General features: G+C 44.0%; 1 protein-coding gene across 4 annotated transcripts in view; it reads right to left on the reverse strand.

The window, feature by feature from the left end:
* The window catches only part of tiam2a (TIAM Rac1 associated GEF 2a), a 66390-nt gene that overhangs the window by 30527 nt on the left and 24799 nt on the right, over positions 1-11064 (reverse strand). For 3 of the 4 annotated variants that reach the window (XM_019887110.1, XM_019887113.1, XM_019887112.1), the window contains 6 exons: positions 9452-9896; positions 8852-9024; positions 8197-8421; positions 5517-5702; positions 5131-5268; positions 1325-1381 (listed from right to left, as the gene is read on the reverse strand). In XM_019887110.1, coding sequence (XP_019742669.1) covers positions 1325-1381; positions 5131-5268; positions 5517-5702; positions 8197-8421; positions 8852-9024; positions 9452-9896 — 1224 coding nt within the window. The remainder of the gene's footprint in view (positions 1-1324; positions 1382-5130; positions 5269-5516; positions 5703-8196; positions 8422-8851; positions 9025-9451; positions 9897-11064) is intronic. The other variant, XM_019887114.1, reaches the window with a different exon arrangement.

Below are 11064 nucleotides of genomic sequence, written 5' to 3' on the forward strand. Positions count from 1 at the left end.
GATCAAACGCAACTAAATGGAGCATTTAACATTCAGGCTTAACTTTTGTTTTTTTACACTACAACTACCTGAGACTAGATGCATGTACAAAGATAGAAAAACACGAATTATCAGTCAGATTACTTTCATTCAGGGAGTACGAATCAACTGGACAGGAGGACACGTGCAAAAAAAAAAAAAAAAAAAAAAAACGACAACAAAAACAGACCTGTTGCCCTCCTACTATCCTGCCACCATGAAATCTTACTCCCTACATCAAAATAACCTGACTAAAGGAAAGAGTGAAACACTCAACCCCAGGGAAACACCCACGTTTGAATCAACATTGACGCATTTGTCCAATGAAAGACTGCATTGTTTCCGGATACCCCTTCCGCTCTAATTCTAAACGTTTGATGGGAGGCAGCGTTTGATACTCGCCACACTCACCACAGACTATGAATCACTGCATCCTGTGGAACTTACTAACACTCATTCAGTCTAAAAGTGTTCGTTGTACTCATTTGTCAACACCAAATTATTACTTACAAATCTTTTGGGGCCGACTTTTTTGAGAGGAAAATCCAAACATTTTGGCATATTAATTAAACTATAACTGGCTCATTGATTGACAACAGTGGAAAATGTAACAAAAATTAATGATTTGTGGAATCCTTCCTATTAAAAAAAAAAAAAAAAAAACTGTCAACCCAAGTGGGAGAATCCTGCAGTCCACCAGTGACGCACATTAAAGCAAAACCCTGATTATGTTCCTCATGACTTCAGGACTTATGGCTTGTGTGTTATATGTTATACTGCGTCCGTTTCATCCGGACTGGAGGTGAGCAGTAAAACTTTGGGACAAATCTTGTTCCCGAACCAAAACGTTTGGATCCGAACCTCCCTCAGACTCCTGAATCACACGTCCTTGATGTAGGCATGTTCGAATTTAATTTTCCCGTGTGCTGAAGCCTCAACATCTGGCTGCCCAGATGGCCAAAATTCACGCTCCTCTATTGGTTGATAATTTTACCACACATGCATAAACCTTCTTTCAGCCACTGCTTCTGGTCGACACAAACTGAAAGCTGAGAACGGGGCTTCATAAGAATCCACTAAATATGGTGTCTTTATTATTAGGAGAGACACTTTAACACATCTAACCCGCAAACATCTTCCAAACAACCGCAATCAAAGGTCGTGTTCTGAACACGACTCCTTCGCACTCGTCAGTGAGCATGCGGAATGATGCATGGCACGGAAGACTGAGCGACAAGAGGTTTGAAATCACAAATCAAAGATCCACAAACCATGCTGGATAAAGCGAGGGAAGGCAATGACTCACCTCCGTGTTCTTGGGAGGTGGCACGAGCGCTTGACCTCCAGCGTCGCTCTCAAAGACCTGAGATCAAGAGACAGGCATTTAAGAACTGGAGACCGTGGGGAACCACTGACTCACGAGCGGTTATGTGCCCGGCCACTTGAGTGTCACAGCATTAGACCCAAACGGCGCTATTCTGTCATTAATTAAGAACTCCACGTGGCGGGCGCAGAGCTTTGATCGTGCTAAAACGTGCGTGATCAAGAGACCTTGTGAATGGACACTGGTGGCACAAAGAGATCAAACAGACGAGACGACGTTCTCCGTATTAAATGTCGAAAATAGCGTCGCTTCTTGATGCTTCATGCTTTCTCGAGCTGACTCGTTTGATGATTTGTTGTGTGAGCCTGCGGCTGCAGGTGACAAATAGCACACACGCAGGAGCCACCGCTCGTGGTGATAACTGCTCACTCAGCAGCCTGCAGAGATGGCTTGGCTTATTTGATTTGTGGAAAAGATGACACATTGTCATATGATGTGTCAACCTTAAACATACTCCCAATAGTCTCTTGTACTGACTCATAGCATCATACGAGGGTCATTCAATAAATGAAGGTACATTTTCCGATACAAGGACTTCAAATACAAATAGAAGCTACTGTGAACTGCTGAGGCAGGTCAAGAAAAACATCAAGAATGAACACAGGGGTCCATCAGTCAGAAAGAGTCATCTTGCATCATGACAACGCAAGGTCTCACACAGGAGCCCAAACGGGGCAGACCATCAGCGAGCTGGGCTGGGAACTGCTCCCGCACCCCGCTTCCAGCCCAGACCTTGCCCCTTTAGACTTTCACCTGTTTGGTCCCTGAAAAGCATGACGATGAAGTAGAAAAAAAAAAATGTGAGCGATTATTGGCTGAGACATCAGTCCAAAGATTTTTACGCTGAGGGAATATGGAAGCTTGTGCACAGATGGAAAAATTGTGTGACAGTTCTGAGAGACTATGTTGAAATACAAAAAGAAAAAAAGTAAGCTTCTATCTGTATTAGAAGTCCTTATACCAAAAAATTCACCTCATTTATTTGAATGACCCTTGTCTGTTTTAAATAAGAAAACTATATATGTAGCAGATGCTTTTGGGCAACTGAACACTCCCCTCTCAGGTACCATTGACGCTTTACTTTCTATAGCTTGATTGTACCTTTTCAGCTCTGGAAAATATAGTCCCCGTGAGGTCCAATTCTGAGTTCCACCGGAATATACCTTAGCGTAGAATGTGCATCGTGTGTCAGAAATTGACTCCGACTGTGCCTGCTGTTTCTGATATTGTAGCTGCCTGCCCGGGTTGCAGATAGCATTAAGCGCCCCCACCCCTGATCGTGCGTTCGTAACTTTACCACCCCTTACAGGAGTACGAAGTGGCTGTAAACAGCGTCCCTCTCCTGTAAACTGACTAATTTTAGAATGCATTACCAACTCTCTCACAAATCGTCAGACCGCTTTGGCCTACTTCCCACAGCCCAGTGCAGGCCAGCTTCTTACGGTATACATATAGCTCCGCTAAAGGGGATGATAGGACTCAAACAAGTGGGAGGAGAAGACGGGGCGAGCATGACTCTGGGACAAGATTGTCGAGAGCGAGGTGAAATGAGCTTAAGTCAACACGGATGAGTCGGTGTGGAAACTGTGGCAGAAGAGCTGCCAGCATACCATTCTGATATTTCTGCTCCAAGGAGAAAGAGGGTTTGAGGAAGAAGTCGCCGAAGTAAGACAAATCATGAGTGAAATTGGGAAAGCGAGTGATAAGCAAAAGCAGGAAAATGGATTTGACCGAAATTTGAAAGCCGAAATAAGGTAGCTAAAGTGGGTATGGCAATGGCTAGTTTGGCTCTTTGATAGCCCGACTGACCAAATCCTTCAAGAAATGCTTACCGTCGCTCGCATGCGGAGAGCAGTCATGGGAAATGAAGATGTCATTGAAGGTAAATAAGGAGTTGGATTCTCCACAGTCAGGGCAGATAGAGAACTGCTACATTACTCTTTCATAAAGCAGCAGATGTCCAGGAACCCCCTGCCCCCTTACAACTCCTGGCATTTACTCTGCCTAATTAGCTTTCATGCTAACAGAGAATAGCACTAAATGTAAAATGAAAACATTAGGGGGGGAGAACAAAACTTAAGGAAGGACATCTAATATTTAGCATTTTTACAGCGCCCATCTGCTTGTGTCTGTGGGGCTGAGGGAAGAATGGGGAATGCCATCGACCACATATGGCTATTCATAATTGATGTTTGTGCTGCAGCGCCACCTCCGCCTCCTGCACCGCGTAATCCTAATTGTGTCTCATTAGAGTGGCCGGCTTGAGATTTTCTCGAGGAAAAAAAAATAAATCATAGTGTGCGCGCGCACGCACGCGCGCGCGCCTCATTACTGACAGACTGTCGTTACTGGTCAAACACTGATATTACAGAGGAGGCAGTGGGATAGCAGCAAAATGAAATGGGACCCGAGAACATTTTGTAACAATGAGGAGCAATGGTGCACCTCGTGAAGATTTGGAGTGACCCGTAACTCAAGAAAGTGGGATGACCTCCCAACTTAATGATGGTAAATTCACTTGGCTAATGAGCAAAGTTCCAGAAAAGCTCATCTAAAAGTAACCAATTGTTTCCTGGAGTGTTTCCCAAAATGGGCACACACACAGACACACACATGCAGGGCATTCTTATATCAATAAGTAAAAGTAACAGCAAACCTGGAAGGACTTAAACCTGCCCCTGGGACATGGATTAAGATTGCTCCCTTGTGTTTTTGTTCATAGAAAGCTGGCATGTGAACATAAAAAGAAAGGAAATGGGGGACTGAGGCCATGAAAAAAAGTATTTGCCCTCTTCTTAAATTGTGTTTTCGTTGGGAGGGGGGGCAGCATAGTTTCCCCACTTTGACGTTTAAGACCATCAAAGGTGTAAATATCAGACAAAGATAACACAACAGGAAAAATATATAGATATTCAAGGCTACCTGGTAGAGTTTTATCAAGTAATGTTGCCCCTGTAATGGACAACTTTGTGTGTGTGTGTGTGTGTGTGTGTGTGTGTGTGTGTGTGCGTGCGTGCGTGCGTGCGTGCGTGCGTGCGTGCGTGCGTGCGTGCGTGAGTGTATGTACATGAATGAATTCTACACTGTTGCATTATATGAATATCTGGTTGGTTCTTCATATGAGTAAACTGCATTATTATCCTGCATGATGTATACCAGACTTTCATTAGTCTGTGTTTTAAGGGAGATTTTTTCGGGAGAAATTTCAAGATACGATTAATGCTGTTGGACCCTCAGCACACAGCATGAAAATAAATGCCATCGGCGAATTGTACACGAAACAAACTTTGCATGAGAATAAAAAAAGCTGTGATTGGAGACTGCAGACCCGCTAACAACTTTCGGTGATGCAGATCATGCACCGCATTAGTTTCAAGGTGACCTGCTTTTTAATGTTATTTTTCAAATCCTTTTTTGGTGAAAAATTGAAACTGATAGGATGCTTAGGGTGCCGTGTGCAGTAGCACAAAATATTAACAACACACACAGACAGACACACATTTTTTCCCCCTCATTTTGCCCTACCCCCCGTTATCAACTTGGGACCAGTCCGGAGGCTACCAGTCGATTGCGATCGACTTATTGGGCACTCGTGGTTTATATGTTTGATCATATGCACATCATGTCTCTACGGTCCAACAGCGGGCAATAGGTGTCTTACAATAATGTCCAAGAATGGATTAACACGAGATCTTAGCAAGCAGTGTCAACACTTTGTGTGGCCGTACCTGTGACGCAGAGACCCTTTTGCCCTTCTTTGTCAAGGTGTCAAGGCCTTTGAGGGAAGAAAAAAGGCCTCGCTTGTGCTTTCGGAAAGTCCGTGACAATGAGCGCCTGCGCAGCGTAGCCTCATCTCTGGAACAAATCTGAACAAAACACCAATATGAGGACTGTAATCATCTGGCTCAACTGAAAGTCCCTCTAATCACATCATCTTAATTAGATTTAAGCTTCCGTAACATCAGCAGATTTGCAAGAGTTTTTCCAATGATAAAATGATGCTCAAGGTTGCTGCTGGACATGAGGTCAATTTAAAATCAAAGGAATGTTCAAAGAATCTAAACATTAGTCGTTCACTACACCCCGCCTTGGCCCCGCCCTTTGCTTTCCTCACCAGTGCATGAAAGGATGAAACCGAGAAGATCCCGAGACGGCCCAGGGTGGTTTTGGTTGGGCGACTAGCGATTGCTAGCAGGCTCTTTGGGTTGGGTAGCTCACCGCCCTGAAGACTGGCCAGGTAACAGCGCATCCGAAAAAGATCTAGGTTGAACCTCTCCAGATTTTGCTCCCACTGCTGGATCTAAAGGGCGAGAGTGGGGAACACTTTTAGTTTTCAGGGTTCCGTGGCTAGGAATGGTGATTATGTAGAAGTGAGGACAGAAGGTAAAAGAGGGAGGAGGAAAAGGGATAGTCAGACAGGGAGTAAGGGTCAGAAAAGTGCTCCCACATCAAGCTGCAATTGCTTCCAGATGTTGACGGCGGCAAAGCGCATACGTTGGAGGCTCGATATCAAGCATAGAACTGGGCATTTATAGCGCACATCCACATTTTAATGCTAAATCTGGAGGTGAACGGTGATGCTGCACAGACCAGCCTTTAACCCCCATTATTTACAGTTGCCCTCCCCCATTCTGCTTTGCCCCATATAAGAGCGGCTAAGTGCTCGTTTTGTGGGCTTGAGACTCATTTTAACGAGAACACTTGGGCAAAACAACCCTCGACAGCAACTGACTTTTAATAGGTCTCGCCTGCACTGTGAGTTCATTTACAATAATGGACCCCTTGGCATTGTCCCAATGGGGCGCGTTCGCTCTCAGGGCCTTCTGCAGGATTAGGGCAAGTAGTGAAGTGGGACGCACGTGTGGTGCTTTATGAACCTCAGACTTTTCAACTTGAACCTCTGGAAAAAATCATCACAATCAAATTTGATGAAGAAAAAGACGACGTACGATACTAAATCTCTACGCAGATGGCCACATATGAAGCCTCAGATTTTGTGATATTGTTTCCATGATTCCCATGAGACTTGTTCGTTGCAGAAGTTATAAAAAAGACCATGCGTTCAAGCACAGTATTTACACGCATAAGTTTACTGACATTTACTGACACCAGACTGATACAGAAAAACGAATGAAAGACGAAATAATTGGATGCTGGCAACTACGGCGTCACAAAAGAGTCTTTGTCCTTTTCTTAAATGCTTACTTTTCGTGGTTTCCCCATTTTTATGTTTCAAAGCATCAAACAAAATAAACATCCAAGACAACCCTCATCAACGTGAAATACAGTGTTTGAATGGTTACTTTATTTATTAAGGAAAAAAGAAGTATTTAAAGCTACCGAGCACTTATTTGGAAAGCTGTGGTCATTTTCCCTGACCACACTTCAGCCTAATTACCCCCAGACCTGTTCAATCAAGAAATGACTTCAATAGAAACTGACAAAATGATCTAAAAAAACGAATGCAAGCAAGAAAAAAAAAAACGGCCTTCTTTTAAGAGACTCGAGTCTTGCCTATTGACATTTCACACTAATCCAAGAAAATTGTTCAATGCACTGCGATCAGAAAGTCCAAAGGCAAACTTCAAAAGCAATCTATTGGCAGTGGTTCCTGTAGACGTGGATGGAGGTGGACGGGTACATCAAAGATGTGCCCCGTTAGTTCTGGATGACCCCAACAGAATGTTAAATCCATCATCAGCCTCTGGGCACCGACATCAAATGACATACACCTCTGACCCTATCATTGACTCAAAACCACATCTGTCTCTGAATTTACTCTTGAGGTGGCACCGGGGCTAATTGGAAACATATGAGCACACCAACACTATGGCATCTTCTGCACTTAGGACTCCGGTGACCTGCATGGATACAAAATACACACAAAAGAAAAAAAAAAAAAGATATTTCTATATATACAATGCATTACTTTCTTTGTTTTGAGGGCATTAATGTGTATCTTCTTTGAAGGGACACAAGAGTAGTTGGCACAAATGGAAAAAAATGTGACTCCAAGGGTAGACATACAAGATGATGCTTCTGTCTTTCATCGTCCACATGGGGAATGATGAATAAAAGTGCCATCTGGCACCAATATCCAAACAACAAATTGTCTTCCTAGGAACGTTTTTTTTTTTAACGTTCATGTAATTTTTAGGTTAATGTCAAAAACACGTCAATTTTTGTCATTAAAAAATAATATTGGTGTGTGTGTGTGTGTATTATATATATATATTCTGTGTTCCAGCCCCTTTAGAACTAACATCAAGATGTGCTAAAGTCATTCTAACCTTTTCTGTCCAACAGTTGTTTGGTTTGGCATTTATTATTATTTATTGTATACGCCGCAGCACAGTCCTGGGTCGGCTTGGGCTTTTCCCATTAACTATACATAGTAGTAGTAGTATAAGGAAGAATGTGAAGAACCCATTACCAGGAAACATCTGGAATTCTAATCAGATGCCACGGGAGAGATGTTCCCCTGGGCCTCCAAGTGAATCATTTGGGGATTGGTGCATTTAGGCCATTTAGTCCACAAAAATAAAAGCACAAGTCTGTAGTCACAGTCATAAAAATCAGTATAATAAAACACAGCAGAGAATGTGGTTGTCTCAACCCCCCAAAAAAAGGCCACATACATACTTTCACATAGGGTCTAAAATGATTGCATGTTCGCTTACAGGAAAGGGGACACGTAAAATTCCCTTGAGGCCTTCCAGTTTGGTTCTTTGACAATTATTTTTTTCCCTCAATCTACTAATACCACAACATCATTAATAACACCACCGGCTCACCTGGTTTTCAATGGCCTTGCGGTTTTTGGGGTCACTGACAACAGTCAGCTGAAGCTCAGCCATCTTCTTCATTTTCCCATCCATGTCAATCTTCTGCAAGAGGCCGCGGACCTGGCTCCGCAGCAGACGCACTGTATCCTCCTTTCCCTGGCGCTTGGCCAGCAGCGAGGCGCTGGCTGAGTGGATAGCTGTCACCCAGTTCTCGAGGTCGGTCTGGTTGCTGGCCTGCAAGGGGAGGGAGGTCAGAATAAGATCAAGTTGATGAACTGACGAGGCAAACGTTGCTGTTGAATACAGCATTCATCCTGATAAGCCTTCAAGAGAATTGCTCTTCTATTAGTCTGTCATCGGTCGCAACAAGAACAGCCGATGACAAGCCATGCTTTGCTGGATCGATACATGCAGACTTGCATGCGAGCTCCTCACTCCATTAGATGCACCGGAAGTCTGAGAACCATAATGCAGTCTGGCAAGCTTTTTATGTTAAGTGGTGAGGCTGGTAAGACCGATATGTAGGTCAGTAAGCACAACTGGGAAGTGTGCTCTGGGAACTCTTCCCTGCCATGTTTGGACACATTGTGTGCATTCACGTGAACATCTAATTGGCCATATTCATGCCATACAAAACAATAGCCACATCCGTCATAGCCCTCACCTGAAAGAGATAGATATCGCCGTATGAATTGCTGAGGCAGAAGACGTTCTCCTTTTTGGGGTGCTCCGGAACAGCCTGGACAATGCTGTCCTCGGCCAGGAGAGAGTAGCGAGGTGAGAGCTCTTGCTCTAGTGACCCTTTACTGTACGTCTCATAGAATAGCAAAGTACATCCTAAGAGAGGAGATGAAAGACAGACATTGTAAAAAGGTGAGAGTGATGACGACGCATCTATGCTTCTGGTTGTTTGGCCTTATTTTTTTTCTCACTCATCAAATAAAGTCAACGAAATAAAAGGAGGGAAAGAAAAATGGTGAATGCCGATGGGGTAACTCGAATAAATGAACCAAAGTATTCGGACAGCTGGCCATTACACGAGAACTTAAAATGACCCAAAACAGGATTTTGTAGGGTGTCTAGGAATCTGTGATTTGTAAGGTTTGAGGTCACTAGTGTTGGACGAGAGAGCGTGTTCATTTTGCAGGTGTATGATTGGATTTGAGGTGAAGTTTTCCCAAGGACGACTCACACAACCATTCATCTGCATCACAATGGAACAGAAAGGGCCTTGAGATAAATCGACAACATGTAAAAAGCACACCTTTCAAGGTGACCCAGTACTGTTTCCACTTGCGACGTGTCACCAGCTCCAGCTTCCTGTCCTTCTGCAGCGTCACTAAAGGTTTGAAAGAAAGCCACCCCGCCCGTCGGACCACCCCTTGCTCCTTTTCAAAGAGCAGGTCCAGCTGCTCCAGAGAGCCTTCAGCTGACTCACTGCTGCTCTCCCCGTCATCCTCACCCGTGGAAGGGTCTCTTCTCTCGCTTACTCCTTGTCCACTACCAGTTTCCAGCTCCCTCATGAAATTCTCATAAATGTTCTGGCGGAGGGCATCACTGGTTGATTGGTGAATCGCCCCTGATGATTGGGTCCTTGGGGCTCCTGGGAACCACAATAGGCTTGACGCCTGAGACGGTGAGCTGGTGTCTGCAGTCATGCCATCAACACCGCTGTCAAAGACATCACTCATGTCCTTGGGCCGGGTCTCCTGAGTGGAAAAATAACAGAAAGGTGAGAGGTGTGAACTACACAATAAAGGGGTGTACGAGACAGTGACCCCTGACACGAGCAATGGTTTCTGTTAATACGATGCCACTCGAGAAACAAGTTCACAAGTTCATTTTTCCTTCAGAATAATTTCACTAAAACGGCACCGTGTTAGCCCCGAGCATTACAAACCTCTGCATATGTATGTCAAGCTTTGTGAGTCTAAATTGGAACACAACTCAAACGGTGCACTTTTCATTAGCCAGGAGGCACTGCAAAGTTGAAGAGGCGCTTTTAAAAACATCGAGTCAAATCACTCCAACCTACTTCAAAGTCTACATTACAGTGACTTGATCTTTCGGTAGGCAGAGAAAGTGGGGCAAATTTCCTGTGACGGCACCTGGGGAGGTTTGAACCCTCTGGGGGCAGACAATTTTTCATCATTTATGGCCTGGAGTGGCTTCCCAATTCCACAAATGAACACTTGATGGAATTGCACATCCTCCATTTCTAATGAAGCCTCCCTGTACTTGAATAGATTGCTGTATCGATTGTGGCACAGGCAACCGTTTGGAGTGAGCCGTGCACCTTTCAATGTGCAGACACACACTATATGTTCCTCCGTGCTAATCCTCTGCCTTTATTGGTTCTCGTGTATCGCCCAGTTTTAATGGGGGGGAAAATGGCAATGAGATAGTGTGTTGATTCCAACAGATTTCGCGTTTTACTCTTCCCTGATCTGGGATCACAAAGGTCAGAGAGGAGATTTAGTGGCATATTTGGACACTACATTGGTAATATAAGAGTCAGTACCACATCTGTTTCTCATTTGAAGCAGGTTCTTTGGTGACAATGTGACCTTTAAACTCTCAACACAACACTGGTTGCCGATAAGCTGGAAATGAATTTCTCCAATGTAACACAGCTGTTTTTTTTTTTGAGTACCTGAACACAGAACTAATTTAAAAGCAAATAGAACGCAAGCTATAAACTTGACAGGAACGTGAGGCTGAAGTAAATTCACTGAGTGATAGCCAACTCCTATGAAGAGTTGAGTACAACCACATGGCAACAGAAATAGAGGGGGACATCATTAATATAGAGTGAAAGCTGCTTATTAGTCAGTCGAGAGTCCAGCAAAAAAGCCATGACAAAATATCCATTGAATG

The sequence above is a fragment of the Hippocampus comes genome, unplaced genomic scaffold (genome assembly GCF_001891065.2).
Source record: "Hippocampus comes isolate QL1 unplaced genomic scaffold, H_comes_QL1_v1.1 scaffold176, whole genome shotgun sequence".
Lineage (NCBI taxonomy): Eukaryota > Metazoa > Chordata > Actinopteri > Syngnathiformes > Syngnathidae > Hippocampus > Hippocampus comes.